Source organism: Zingiber officinale, chromosome 8A, assembly GCF_018446385.1.
Source record: "Zingiber officinale cultivar Zhangliang chromosome 8A, Zo_v1.1, whole genome shotgun sequence".
NCBI lineage: Eukaryota > Viridiplantae > Streptophyta > Magnoliopsida > Zingiberales > Zingiberaceae > Zingiber > Zingiber officinale.
In genome coordinates this window covers 44,921,026-44,936,459 of record NC_056000.1, presented here as the reverse complement: position 1 = coordinate 44,936,459, position 15,434 = coordinate 44,921,026, and the positions used below count along the sequence as shown (strand labels likewise).

Below are 15,434 nucleotides of genomic sequence, written 5' to 3'. Positions count from 1 at the left end.
AAAGTTGTAAAAAGAGAGTAATTTAACGACAGGTGATGAAATCTGTCTCTCATTATTATTATCGCATGGATATAAGTAAACTGTCCTTTTGGGACGGATAATTACCACAATGAGATTTGAAAGTATAACCTGATGCCTATCCCCTCATACGTTATTTAACTATTCAAGATTAATAATCATGATTTATTTCTTCTTTGATATGAGATGGACTGACGGAGATGTTCTCGGCGCGAACGAATTACCTTACCACCATGAATAATATAAGTAAAATGAAATTAAAAGAACTAATGAAAAATAATTTTATTCGGTAAGATATGGATTTTAAATTTTATAAAATGATTGACTAATAGATCATAAGCAATCGTCTCATGTGCTGGACTGATGTTTTAAAAAAAAATTTAAAATTCAGATGAATCCACTGAAGTAGAGCATCAATAAACTGCTAAAAAAAATTGATTAATTTAGTAATCAATAGAATTAATTATTTTTTTAGCGATTTGATTTATTCAACTTACATAGTAAAATTCGATCCCCTATTTATTTGGTTATTAATAGATTTGTTCACCTTGACACCCCCCTAATTATTCAAATTTCAAGCAAAGTCACAGAGGAAGGTTAGCCTCAAATGCTTCCACCCAAAATCTAGCATAACAAAGCAGATGATGTTCATGGAAAAAGTGATACAAAGCAGTGCGATCGAAAATCAAATTTATTAATTTCATTCAACTCTCTCCCTCTTCTTTCACTCTTTTCCTTCAAGTTGATGCTTGATTTCAAGGGGTTAGGAAAAGTTTACCAAAATTCACCTCTATTTTCAACATACTGACTAAAGCTGCTTTAACACTCTCAGGATCATAATTTAAAATTTCATCCGACAAAATTTACCATTCCACCTACCATCTAACACCAATAAGAGCATCAATACCACAAGCCTCCATGATCCTACGTCAACATCCACGAAGTTGCAAGAGTGCTGTGAGCCCATGAAGAACCTGTGGGATTGCGGAGGCTACTGCAATCCTACAGTGGTCGTAGAGAGTATTGCAATCCCACAACAACCTCCACGGGCTCATGGATATATTGCAATTCCATAATTTTTTAAAAAATTTAATTAATATATTTATATTAAAAAATATCAAAACCATATTGACACAATACAACATCAAAATCATATTGTTCCAATCATAAATTTAAACTCCAATGACTCAAAATTTTAAAGCATGGTCAAGTATTCTAATTTTCAAATTGTTGTTATTTCATGTTACCTTATTAATGGAATTATGATATAGCAAACACAGATCATTATTCTATGAAACTTAAAACCTATATTGTCATCATTTAATTACATAAAATATACAACTTGCAAAACCATATTCATAGCAAAGAAACTTGCAAACTTCACCAAAGGTACAGTTTCAGATTACCAGATATACATCTTCATGACAAGTACAGTATCAGTTTGAAGCATGCAGTTTAGTTGCAAGTGATTCGAGCTATATGATCTTCATTCAATGCAAAGAAAGACAAATGGTGTAAAAGAATTGTTAATAGTTACATGATATGGTCCAGGGTGTATAGACTAACCCAATGAGAATTCGATCAGGATTGAAAGTGTTATGGTGTATCGGAAACAGGGGGTATGGCATCCACCTTGTACCGCAAGCTCTGTCGAGATTATTCAAACAAACAAACAACTCAGAAAACTTGGACGCTGAAATCCAAGGTTGTGTATGGTTCCACAAAACCAGAAGCAGGTTTTCAATTCAGAGATCTGCTTAGGGTTAACACAACTAATACGGAAACTTTGGGATAATGAAAAATTAACTAGATAGGACTCGTGATAATGATACACGGGAACAAAACAAAATGTGACAAATAAAGAAGCTTCTTTTACCTTTTTGAAAAATGTTGAATATGAGTTGTCCCAAATTAGTTTGTATGATCCAGTCAAGATAGTGGAGAAATTGCCCTGCAAACAAAATAAATGAATCAATTTGAAAACACGAAATTCAACTAAAATATCAATTCTATGTAATAAGAACCAGTCTTGACGTACTTGGTCGGATTCATATCTCCTGTATGGTAAGATTAACTGCAAAAAGAAACCTTCATCAGATAAATCAGCAAACAACGAGACTATAATGTAAGAAATACATTAGAGTATCCTCTGGAAGGCAAAGGAAATTATCTTGAAATTAAATCAGGCCAAACTAGTCCTAAATATATAACCTCGACCAAGTTCAACAGGCTTACCGTTGTTCCACCAGATGGACTTACATACTCAATGCGGAAACCAATATCCTGTTCATTGCAATAAAATGTGACTTGTGGAATCTTAAAATTATATCTTTGCAGTTGATCAAACATACTTAAAATAATCAAATAAGTGGGGAAAACAAAGGAATAGCAAGTAATGTAGCAATGCTAGCACGTGCTTAATGCTTTAACAATGTGGATAGTAAACAGCTTAAGCAATTTCCCAGACTTATAGAAAGAAACAAAATAATAGTTACATATACAAATCTGGTTTTGAATTCTCAATATGGAATAATCTACCACCAAATAAAATGAAACCTGAGGAAATTCAAAGATAGATCGAATGGAACTATGCAACCTGTCATGGCCTAAACAGTAAAGTGTAGTCAGTCAACCCTCTTAAGAATCCATGTATAATGACGAGTTTCATTAAATTAAAAAAATAAAATTTATTCAAATCCTGATTTTGTAAGCTCACAGGTCACTCATACTGATTTTGCATAGCATGCTCACAGTTCACTCATACTCACCTCAAGCGGCAGGTATCCACAGCAACATAAGATATAGACAGGTAAATCAGGGGGGCATTTTGCGTTAGTGCAGCAGCCCTGTATGGAAGAGATCAGACACCCAACAAAGCATTTTGCATCGGTTGGGAATTGACCCCAAGACCTATTGAAGCAAACACCCATAGAGGGACCAACTATGCCAACCCGTGGGGCAATTAATTGAGATACTAGATAAGATGATAAAGATTTAAATAAAGGCAATTCAAAAGAATATTTCAACCCAAATGGGTATTGAGTAGATGCAGATTACCATAATACATGTTAATCAGCACAACCAGAATGGAAATTAATCACAGAAGATGACCAGCTAAGATAATTATTAAGTTATCAAGTCATTGGCCGCAATCTAAATCCAACCATAAGAACTATGAAAAACACATTATTATATATGAAGATTTGAGAAGTACCATGCTAAGTGACCCTTGAATCAATGAGAAATCCCACGCGATGTATGAATTTACAGATTCAACTGCCAATGTTACCTGCAAAACAAGTACAGAGAAGAAGCGACACCTGGTTTCAACTCCCATGGATGATTGATAATGCTATCACATGAACTGGCCTAACACTCTAGAAGCACTTTGTGTTGCCAGGTCTAATTATTGAACGTAGTAAATGCCAAAACAAATACATAAAGAGAGCACAATAACTATAATACCTCCAAAAATCATAAAACATGATTCAAGATTAATATATGAAACAGAAACACATGCAACAACACAGACCTTCATAGTATTTGGACATTTTTTGGTCAATATATACATAACAAACAACAACCTAGTGATTCCCTTTAAAACTAAGCAAACAGTGATCAGATACCAGCCATCTAGCCTGGTTAAGAAAGTTCTCTGTGTAGAACAACAACATGACAACAACAAAAAATAATACTAAAGATGAAATCAGTAAGGTCTTAATAATTGACATCAGTATTACACAGATCTTAGATTAGTACTAAAATCTTGTTTCCTTCCAATTTTTACTGATTAGTGGGTCCTAGTGTTCATCATATCAACTATTTCAGTATGGTGAATAAGTATAGGTGATAGCAGGCCATCAAACAAGCCTTAGAAATTGGTTTGGTTCAGCACTGAATTTTGTTAAGTTAGATATGTTCCCAAAAAAGTGACAATAATATCAAACAATTAGTTGTAATTTACATCAACCAAATAGATCAACATACGAGCTGTAAGATCAAATTCATAACAATTGTAAGGCATCATTAGTCACAGACTCACAAGAGAAAATATGAAGGATATGTCATACCTCATGTGTTTTCCCTGCGGGTACGATGATTTCTTTATAATCATCATTATTCCTGATAAATAATAGAAATACTCTGTATCATTGGTTCAGTTCAGTTTAGTAAACTAACCTCTAGTGGATAGAGATAGTAGTATAAGATGAAAAACTACATACCTTGACTCGAGGGCTCCTGCATCCTCTGCTTTAATGAAAAATGGTGAGTTTGAGAACACCTCACTGTAATAAAACTAAATTGTCAGAACTGCATATAGTGAGCATCTTACAGAAACAAAGGAATGATTGATTATTCAATTGAAAAATACAAGCAGTAATACATCAAAACACTGAAAATTTTCATAAGAGCTGCTAATAGCCTAATATCACTAATGATATTTCTCAATGTTTCTCAAGAATAGCAAATCTAAGAGCCCAGTTTGTGATGTTTAACCCACTGAGTGACCAGGAAAATAACATCTTTATGTTATTTATTGCCCCAAATAGGTGAGACTCAGGGTCATGGCTTGTTGTTGTGTAGCTCCCACTATTATTATTGTTGCTCATTCTTGTTCAACTCAAACTGAGTCAACTCGCACAGATCATAAATTATCCTTATGTTCTTTTTTCCATATTACCAGAAAGACCACTATTTAGGGCACTTTTCCATGTTAACGAGTCACAGACTTCTAGTGGTAGGTCAGCCAATGACCAGTTTACTCGAATCACAATTCTAAATCAATCAAGCATCGATGAACTAGACCAATATTAGGCACCATCTGAGCTCATTTACATTCATTAAATTAGAAAAAAAAAAAAAGTTTGAAAACTTTCAACTACACCTAGCATTTAATTAAATCAAAATTAAATGATACTTAATTACCTAAATGCACTTAAGACCAGGATTGGCAAGATTGACACTGCAAAGGAATGATGAGGTCTTAATAGGATTAAATCCTTAAGCTGGAACTTAGGATTGTAATTTATAAGATATAATATACCAAGAATTTTTGAAAATTCTACTTAAATTTTTTGAGTTTTTTTTTTTATATCATTGCATCATATCAAATTCATAAGGCATTATTAAAATTATTAACAAGCAATATACTTGTTAAGGGGTTGCATTTTATGTAGTGAGGGATTGACAAGCAAAAAAGTCAACTTAAAACTAAAAAAGATGTGCATACAATTTGGAGTGATTTTGGATGCGACAGCATGAAAAAGATGGGTTGCTTTCAATTAATTTCAAGCTTCAAATGTCTATTTGTGTGACTTAGGTATATATAAGCTGAGGTTCTCACAATTGAAAACAGGAACAGTTAGATATCATTGCATATGATCATAGGTTATGATCAATTCAAGTCCTAACTAGGATCAATATAAGCCAGATTTTCCCTCCATGTATCCAACTATCCTTACACTTACAGTAACTTGCTAAGGAGAATAAACTTAAAATCCACTCCTGAATTGCACTAAGTTCCGTTGCACTAATTCTTTGCAGCTTGGACTCAGATCAAACAGGTGAACTGATATCAAATACTGTAAGCTCCCTGCTTGCGGCTAAATATATGAACTTGTGTAGTAAATGCATGTCACAAATTGAATAAATACAAGAAATGCAAAACCTCAATTAAGATAGGAAAGCAAGTGAGCCAGTAATGAAGTAACAATAGGCCCACATTGCAAATTTTATACAACAAAAATCATTCCAGATTTTCATCATCCTTAAGTGCCTGTTTACATACTGGGAAGGGAGAGGAGAGGAGAGGAGAGCAGAAATTTTGAGGCCTCTCCCCCATTTACCTTAGTAAAAAAAATTCAATAGGAAGGAGCTATTGTAGCATTTGGAGGAAGGATTTTGGAGCAAAATCATGTCTGCCCAAAATTCGGTGGGACACAGGTAATCCATGTAAATAGGAAGGGGAAAGTTCTCTCTGCCATTCCCTACAAGTGCAATGCAAGTGGGAGATGACTGTGACATTGGGCCAGTATGATGTGAGGCGTTGGGCACAGAAAGTAGGCTAGGTCAAACCATGCAAGGGCGAGATGGGGGAGGAGTGGGCAGCATTTTCAGGCAAGGCGAGGTGAGGATAGTGCATGATAGCAGAGGTGAGGCTAGAATGATAAGGAAGAAGAGTAATCTTGTGATTTTCTTTTTCCATCCCCTTCTCCTCTTCCTCTTTCCTTTACCCAGATAAACAGGTTTGATGGATTGCACTTTATCTCCTCTTCCTCCTCTCCTCTTCTCCCTTCTGAGCAACTAAAGTGAGTCTAAGTTAGTATGTATGCTGGTGGAACTATAATCCAAATATTGGGGAATACTAGTTGACATTGTCATCATTATCATGAAGCTGTGTTTGCCCCAACTATCAGTATGGTAGTTAAATTGAACAATTAGCTTCAAAAAGCCAGATGAACAGAAACATAAATTTCGGTTACAAAAATTTCTTCAAAAAAAAAACTGTCACATATGAATGGAACATGCAGTAGAACTTTCAAGAATTTAAGCAGTGTCATTAATACCCAATAAATGCGATGAATTTCTCAAATTCAGAGGTGTAGAGATGGATAGTTTGCTGCAAAAGGGATAGTTCATCCTTCGCTCTGCTCAACAAATACAACGATGTGGTGTAAGATAACTGAGCAAAGGATATAAACAAAAAGAACAATGCATAGGATCATAATCAAATAAAGGACAGTGTGTAATACATTTTTTTCTCCTCAAAATGACCCCACGAAAGAAGAAGAAACAATCTGATAGTTAGCACCATGGTTGTAAGCTTGTAAAGAGATGGCCCGTAGCGAGAGCGCTGTTCTTCCATTGGCCTAAAGTACCACAAAGATAAAAATAGAGCAGGACACGAGTCATGCACCAATAAAGGGCAAATCTACACAACACAAACAGATAAGTAAATTCTCCAAGGTTACCCTTGATCATCATTTATTTGGCGTATAAAATCCAATAAAACCTGCAAATGAGTAAATCTTTATGGGATCAGTAACCAAAGACAAAATTGGCGTGTGAGAAAAAAGTTAAATTGAGGATGTTGAGAGAATGGATTTTTCCACATTAGATAATTAATCAGTGGGAAGGGGAGCCTTGGCGCAACGGTAACGTTGTTGCCATGTGACCAAAAGGTCATGGGTTCGAATCCTGGAAACAGCCTCTTGCAAAAAAGCAAGGTAAGGCTGCGTACAATGGATCCTTCCCCGGGACCCCGCATGGCGGGAGCTTCGTGCACCGGGCTGCCCTTTAGATAATTAATCAGTGGATTAGGGACTAGTGGTAGCTTCAATAATAAGAATTAGAGAATTCAATATTAAAGAGGTGAGAAAATAAAACTGTATTATTCAAGTTGAAAAGAGAAAATAAAACATCCTTAAAATAGGACTCCAACATAGTACCAGCTAAATGGTCAATGTGGTATTAAACAATTATCTTCAAAACTCAAATATTATCGTTAAATCTAGCATTCCTACTATATATATATAGGGGTGTGTTATGTTGCACGCCCCTGTGTGCGATACTGTGCAATCAACTTTTTTGGCACATGCAAGTGGGCAGGTGCCCACAATCATGCACATGGGGTGCACACATGGGGCGTGCATCATAACATACTCGTACTTCATTTTGAAGTTGAAGATGTTGTGTATTGAGTTGAGTCATGCAAATATTTTTATGAAATTACTATTTGCTAATGATTTCTACAAAACCAATCTTTGTTTTGGTGTTTTAGAGGATTTGGGATGAATCTAGGCACTTTGGAAGGGTATTTTTGTCAAATTTGTTTCTCACTAGTGAACCTTACCTATTAGGAAACAATAAGAACCATATGTCTTATTGTTTGGGCTTTATCCGGCTTTTTTAGGTCTTACAACGAGTTTTCAGTAGCTCTTGTTGCCCAACCTAGCCAGCACAAGTTTTACAAGCTTAGAACAACCAGACAGTTCCATCCTCTTAGATAGTTACCTTTCTACATAATGTATACTTGGATAAGGTATGAGGATTCTTAAAGACAAAAGAGAGAAAAACTGAGCCTCTCCTTAGGCCTAGAAAATGTTATTAAGCTGCCATACAAAGACCGACAAACATACAAACTAGGGATTTACAAGAATCTAAGCTAGGAAATTACAAACATGCAAACTAGGAAATTATAAGCATACAAACTGACTTACAAGTACGAGCTGAGAAGAAATAGCTATGGTAGATGCTTCAAGTGTGGTCAATCATCGATGCTAAAGCAAGCAGGTTTCAGGGGTTTTTATAGGAAGAAGCACGCATGCTTCAGGAAAAGAAAGGAAATCCAACTAAGCAGATAAATAAGAATCTTTTTAGTGGAGAGGTGAGTTAAGTCATCTTCGTTTCAGAAGATAAGGATTTAGTGGAGAGGTGAGTGAGGGCATCTTTAGTGCATGCCGCGTAGGAAAAGGCTGAAGAAGTGAGAGTTAGTGCTCTCAAAAATTGTTAGATTTCCATTATGTTGCTTATATTGGCTTCTTCCGGAGCCAGAGAGGGAGGTGCTGTTGAAGTTGATGGCTTTTGTGAGAATGCTGAGCTATCTTTGTTTTTGTGAGTCATTCTTCGTTCTTCTTGTGGTAGTATTGGCACAGAGTGGAATGCTAAGTAAAGTATTTGAATGGAAAGAAAATAGTTTCCATCTCTTTCGGCCGGTATATTTTCTTAGTATAGGTTTCTCTGGCTAGCGCGTATAGTCAAATGGATCTTGATATTTGTCCCATAACAAGGAGCTGCCTTGAATGAAGGATCTCTAGTGTTTAAGTTGATCTTCAATAAGTTTAGCTGATGTCCAGTCTTTACCAAGATTTGAAGAATATTCTTCAAATTTAAGAATAGGGATATTAATTCCTGGTTTGTCTACCTTGATATATCTGACTGGTACAATCTTTAAATTGATCCACTCTAGAGGAGAACCGTGAAAGGAACAAAGTACAAAATTCTCCTGTTCTTCTAGGGCAAATTAGATGATGAGACCAAGTTTATAAGGAAATGCTAACACTGAATTTAGATCATGTATCCATAATTGCTGTAAAAGTCCGAAGTCCATTAAAGTAAAGGGTGTAATGAGCTTTCCCTTGTAAAAGAATTTTTCAAAATGGTACTTGCTCTTTTAAAAGAATAAAGTAGTTGGCACCTACATCCTATAAGGATCTTGAGTGCAAAACAACACAAGCGCAACGGAATAAACAATAAGATTTTTTCCAGAAGATCCATGCGAAGGAAACCGTATACTAGTTGAATTGAGAGTTCTACATTCGTTGCGTAAACACGAACTCTCGACGGCAACTTTGTCCTCGGTGGATCTCAGCACGATCAAGTGTTCGCGCCTCTTTCAATATCCACACGAACACATTCCGTCTGTCTCAAAAACTCACAAACTTGGAGAAGAAGTATCACCTAAGGTTATGCTAGCAACCAACAAAGGGGGTCTCGGCCAAGGAGGAAGAAGAAGGAGAAGACAAGCAAGAACCCAAGTGTCATACACAAAAATCATCAAATATCCTTTTGTACTCATCCAAGAATACCAAAGGTCTTTTTGCTTTTGGTCTTTCTTTGATTAATGATCCATTAATCTCTATTAATGGACATTAACCTTCTTAAAAGGTTGAATCTAATCCAATGAATCTAATTCGGATTAGATTCAATCCAACAATTCAACGATTGGATACTCAATGAGTCTGATTCATATTAGACTTAATCCTATAGCCTTAGGGTCCATCATATTTTAGTCAAACTAAAATAGACTCATCTCAAAATCAACATGTTCTTTATGTATGACCCAATAGGTTATCGTAACGTTGAGAATGTATCTAAAACTACTTTAGATGCATAAGCATGAGTGACATTTAGCAATGCATGATTGCTACCCAAGTGACGAGAATGTCGAGATCCGACCTAACATTTCTGTGTCTATTATCTTATATGACTCAGTCCTTGTATCCTTGATATTTAGATTGATCAATGAGGCATAAACCGTGTCATCCTCTTATCAATCTTTGTGTTTCTTGATCCCTATATAGATACACTCAATCAAATAAGCTCAATATCTCATATTGACTAATTTGAGCACGACCATGCATTCTTGTGTCCTACTTAATCAAGGGGCTCATAGATATCACTTCCGTCATATGGAAAAAATAGATTCTATATACATCACTCACATCCCTCCGCATAACTTATTGCATACTAGTGATCGACTTTATAGTCCACCTTGTCATAGGTGACGTTTGAAGATACCAAAGTATACAACTCCTTATGTAAAGAACTGTAGTGATTTCAGGTCTAAGAACTATTCATACTAATAATCACTATGAGAATGTTTATGACACTCATATAACGATCCATGAAACATCTCATGGCAAATCAATTCAGTACATATTCTCTAATATATACCCATGTGTCAACTTGATATCTCATATCCATGACTTGTGAGATTAAGTCATCAATTGATCTACATGCTAGTCTCAACGCATTAATATTATCCTTGCGTATTAATGCTTACTAGGAAAAGTTAAGAGTAGTGGCAAGATAAACTAGAACCTACTATCCTAGGACATTATTATATTTATTCATCTGACATAAATCTAAAGTAATATAATAATCATTGTCTTTATTAATGAACTATGATACAATATGTCCTAAGTCAATCAACTCTTGATTGACTCTTAGGACTTACACTAACACCTACATCCTGGTGCTAATGTGTCTAGAGTAGAACATTGAGGAAAGGCCTCCAGCATTTGAGTTTATAATTGTATTCTTCTGCATAGTAAATACTGATGCCAAGAGAGGGATTATCATGAAACCAGTTAATGGCTTCGATAACTCTCACTTCTTCAGCCTTATCATCTGCTGACACATCATGCACTAAAGATGCCCCGACTCACCTCTCCACTAAATCCTTATCTTCTGAAAAGAAGATGCCCTAACTCACCTCTCCTATACAAAGATTCTTCTTTATCTGCTTTGTCGGATTGCTTTTCTTTTCCTAACGCCTGCGTGCTTCTTCCTATAAAAACCCCTGAGCCTGTGTGCTTCAGCATAAATGATTACCCACACTTGAAGCATCCACCATAGTTATTTCTTCTCAGCTTGTACTTGTAAGTCAGTTTGTATGCTTATAATTTTCTAGTTTGCATGTTTGTAATTTCCTAGTAATTTCTTAGCTTAGATTCTTGTAAATCCCTAGTTTGTATGTTTGTTAGTCTTTGTGTAGCAGCTTAATAACATTTTCTAGGCATAAGGAAAAGCTCTGTTTTCCTCTCCTTTGTCTTCAAGAATTCAGACCTTATCCAAGTATACATTCTATAGAAAGGTAACTGTCTAAGGAAGAGGATGGAACTGTCTAGTTGTATCTAAGGCAGAGGATGAAATTGTCGGGTTGTTCTAAGCTTGTAAAACCTGTGCCGGCTAAATTGGATAGCAAAGCTCGTTATAAGACCTGAAAAAACTGGGGTAAAGCCTAAACAATAAGACATATGATTCTTGTGGTTTCCTAATAAGTGAGACTCACTGGTGAGAAGTACACACACATACATACATATGAGAAAGTTCTTTAGTATAAGTTTCTTCCTTAACACTCCTCAAACTGAAGACATTCTGAACTATCATTGCCATCCTTATAAATATAGTATACAAGTACACAAAATCATTCTTAAGAAAAAAGGTCAAGATGAATAACTATCATTGAAATTCAACATGTACCTGTGGCACACCAACTAAGTACTTGACAAGTGTCTTATATACGCCTGTTGCAGAACCAAGTTGAGCTAATTGGTTCCTTCTGTAGGATAAAACATTCCAGAAATAGTATCTTCTAAAAGACTCTACTTCAAAAGAAAATTCAAGGGATATAATATCCACCTATCCATTTGTTGCTGCCACAACAAAGTGTACCGATCATGTATGGTTCCCCCAGAATTAACCAAAGCATCAACCTCTGCTTGCCTGTTCCTCTCTGAACGCTCTTTTTGTTGTCTGATAAGAGTGCCTCTGAAGTCTTGTGGCATGTAAGTCATAACTGCAAATACATTTACAGACACCTGATCAATTACCCAAAAAGAATCTTAGCAATTAACTAATAGGTTTTAAGACGTTTAGGAATGCAAGCAAATTATACGATAGAGCATTGAAGGCATGGTATGAGCTCGACTATTGCATATCATGTAAGTATCTAAAAGATGTAGCAGGCACCAAACATCATCAGGATTACTACCATAAAAAGAGAGTTGAGACTCGCCACTGATGCTATAAACCACACGTTTCCTGAACCCAGTCTACATTGGTGCATAGTGTATTTACACAACCAACCACGACCAAACTCTAAAATAAAGGCAACAATCTGAAAGAATTTCAAATAATAGATTACTGATATAATTAGGTTGATTGAATATCAGTGGTGAATAGAATTAAGTTCCTTACAAGCGGAATATGATTTTGCACAATGTTCCTTTCATACCTCTTAAGGTCTAAAATGGCTTTAAATTGGTCTCTATATAACAAGGGTTTCCAGAAAAACTAACACTACCACAGCACACTGATTTATATGTGATTCGCAAAGGCAACTTCCATGGCATAGGTTTATAGGTTAATTGTGTCTAGACTTGTTTTTTCTTCCATGTGTTGATTGTTACTGATTTACTGTTGCAGTACTAAAAGAGCAAGTTCAATAGTATCCCAACCTATATTAAACACATGATCAGCATTTTTTTGCTGAAACACCTCTAGTATCTTCAAAGTGTTCCTAAGCTTCGTCTCAAGTTCTCCAAGTGTAGCAATTATAGCTACATCTTCACGGTTGGCTTTCTCTTGAAACTGCATAAATAGGTATGAAAATAATTAAAGCTTGTCCAGTCGCAGTACTAGTAAAATAGAAAGAATATTCGATATTTGCTTAAAGAGCAGAAAAATAGAAAATACTTACAAGGAAACAGGCAATAGAAACTAAAGCAAGAAATAATTTTAATTAATTAGGAATGAATTTGTACCATTCTTGGCCAATGAGCTTGATCGAGTAAAAATAAAATTTCTTCAAGGTTCTCCCTGTTCTTCCACAAATTCTGATCAACCTTATGAGCAGGTTGGCTATCCACTTCTTGAACCAAGAGCTCCTCAGCTTCAAAATATAGGGAGAAGGCATGTGATTAGTGTATGAAAAAGTTTATGCCAAAATTGTATTACCAGCTTACTTTTCTAATAACAGGTTCAGGTACAAGGGATTCACAAACATCAAGAATTTCACATGCTAGTTAAAAGAAATTGAGTCAAGGATACTGTTTTTGACTAGTAAATTTGCAGTAGCTAAAAAGGACAGTCCCGTGCATGAAGCTAGCGGGGGGTGGGGAAGGGTCTATAGTATGCAACCTTATTATGCTTGCGAAGCTATTTCCGAGACTCAAACTCATGACCTTTAGGTCACACCAGCAACTTTACCATTACGTTAAGGCTCCCCTTCAACAAATTTGCAATCATTATTAAGAAATTATTAAATATTATTTAAATTTATAAAAAAAATAAATAGTTGTCAAAATATTCATTACAAGTCACCTAACGTTTGAAAAAAAAGAGGAAGATTATAGCTAAGTTTCTAAGGTAGACTGATATATGAAAACCAACGGTTCATGGAAAAAAAGTTCTGTTTGTTCAATCATCAAAACAACGTTCATGCACATTTATGACGCATAATTTAGTCAAGGAATCTCTATTCATCTTATTTTGTTGATTCATATATTTGAATTAATTATACAGACAATAAGTAAACGATATAAATTTGGGTTAAACTAATTCACTAGCTTGATCTACGTGTGATTATCAAAGATTAAAGTTATATATGTCAGCTGTGACACAGTCACATGACATGCTTTTAAACCAATGAGGATTGCAATTTGTTGAGCAGCGAAGATACCATAGGATAACAAGTTCACCACTGGAGAACTCAGAAACACTATCAAGCTAAATGGTTCATATCCAATTTAAACATAACTTTCAAAAAAAAAAAGCCCTATATGGCACATCGAATGACTACAAACAAGTGAAAGGATGCCTCAAGTTAAAGTTTCATGTTATCTCCATAAGCTGCAAATGGAAGTACTTTAAACAAATGCAAATATCTCAACATGTTCAGTATTCCTAAATTCTTTCATCAACTTAAAATCACCATGTTTGACTAATCAGCATTCAAACAAAAGTTCGACAGTTAAACAATATTTTATCCTTAACTAGAACACATGTACTCGTTATTCATTTCTCTTGTGACTCAACAGGAAATGTGGTTGCCACTTGTTACATGTAGTCACGCTTCAAAAACTAGTAGTATAGAACATGCATTATAAGATATGTGCTACTCAAATTATTCCAAAAGCAAATAGCTGTGACGAACAGAAACTTTAGTAATCAACGTGTTTTTTTACCAACATCATTTCATCCAAAAGCTGAGACTACGAATCATCAAACAGTTGCAGTTGATGAAGAGATTGGAAATGAAAGAATATCGATGTAAGGTAATTAAGATCAGCAATGCTCTGTTATGGATCAAACTCCGCGAACTTGAGATATTTTTATTGACCGATTGACTGAGCAATGCCTACCAACTTCAGACGACCAAACTTTGTCCACAAGCAAGCAAAAGAACGTGCAACAGAATACCCGGGAAATCAATCGGAACACATAACGACGAAAAACAACTTCAGAACCAGATCCCGAAGCCCTTTGGGTCTGAAAACAAAAAAAAAATTAGGGAAATCACCTTCCGTAAGGGGGAACTCGCTCGCCAGCCCATCGGACAGCTTTCGAAGTTCTGCAGTCAACCGGGCGACATCCTCCGGCAGCGGAGGCAAGAGGTACTTGTCGTAGTAGTGGGCCAAGTAAGCCCTGGTGATGGGCACTAAACCCTGAGTGGACGAGGCCATTGCCCGCCGGGAAACCTGATCGGCTGATCGACCGCCCCACGCCGAGATCTCTTTCCGCCGACCCAATCAGGGATCAACGACGGAGGAGAACAGAGATCGGGCGAGAGCTCTCGCGTGGGTGATCGTCGCGAATAAGCAAAAGCGCTCGAGAGGGGAAGTTTGTAAATAGCGACCCGACGGGGAGGGGACTGGCACGTGAGCGGCCCAGTCTTCCCCCGCTTGAGTTATCCCCGCCGACAGGTGGGTTTAAGATAACTGTTACCGCCATAGACAACCAGAACTCCAGAAGGAATGAGAGAATACTAGTCAGAATTGATCTATACACGTAGAAGTATACTCATAGCTTATCCGATTAAATGATCAAAATTCTATTTATAGTATTGATAATTTATTTAAATGGTATTTTGTTAATCATATATATATATATAAATTATTTTTATTGGTAGA

The 15,434-nt window shown here is 36.0% G+C and overlaps 1 protein-coding gene across 2 annotated transcripts; it reads right to left on the bottom strand.

The window, feature by feature from the left end:
* Positions 1–1,302: 1,302 nt before the first annotated feature.
* LOC122008751 lies at positions 1,303–15,178 on the bottom strand. 2 transcript variants are annotated; one of them, XM_042564592.1, is made up of 16 exons: positions 14,825–15,178; positions 13,068–13,195; positions 12,762–12,894; positions 11,944–12,100; positions 11,785–11,863; positions 6,990–7,030; positions 6,771–6,887; positions 6,585–6,665; positions 4,242–4,304; positions 4,089–4,140; positions 3,233–3,307; positions 2,254–2,301; positions 2,057–2,092; positions 1,895–1,969; positions 1,585–1,665; positions 1,303–1,502 (listed from the first exon to the last, which is right to left on the bottom strand). In XM_042564592.1, exons 1-15 carry the CDS (start codon positions 14,985–14,987, stop codon positions 1,615–1,617), a joined length of 1,299 nt encoding a protein of 432 aa, XP_042420526.1. In that variant the 5' UTR covers positions 14,988–15,178; the 3' UTR covers positions 1,303–1,502; positions 1,585–1,614. The 2 variants fall into 2 exon arrangements, with proteins under 2 accessions (XP_042420526.1, XP_042420525.1); XM_042564591.1 differs by having other exon boundaries at positions 1,303–1,665.
* Positions 15,179–15,434: the final 256 nt, after the last annotated feature.

Coding starts and splice junctions, on each gene's coding strand:
- LOC122008751 (XM_042564591.1), bottom strand. CDS start 14,987: ATGGCCTCGTCCACTCAGGGTTTAGTGCCCATCACCAGGGCTTACTTG. Junction 6,666..6,770: donor CATTTTGAGGAGAAAAAAAT/GTATTACACACT, acceptor TTTGTTGAGCAG/AGCGAAGGATGAACTATCCC. Junction 1,970..2,056: donor GGAGATATGAATCCGACCAA/GTACGTCAAGAC, acceptor TTTTGTTTGCAG/GGCAATTTCTCCACTATCTT.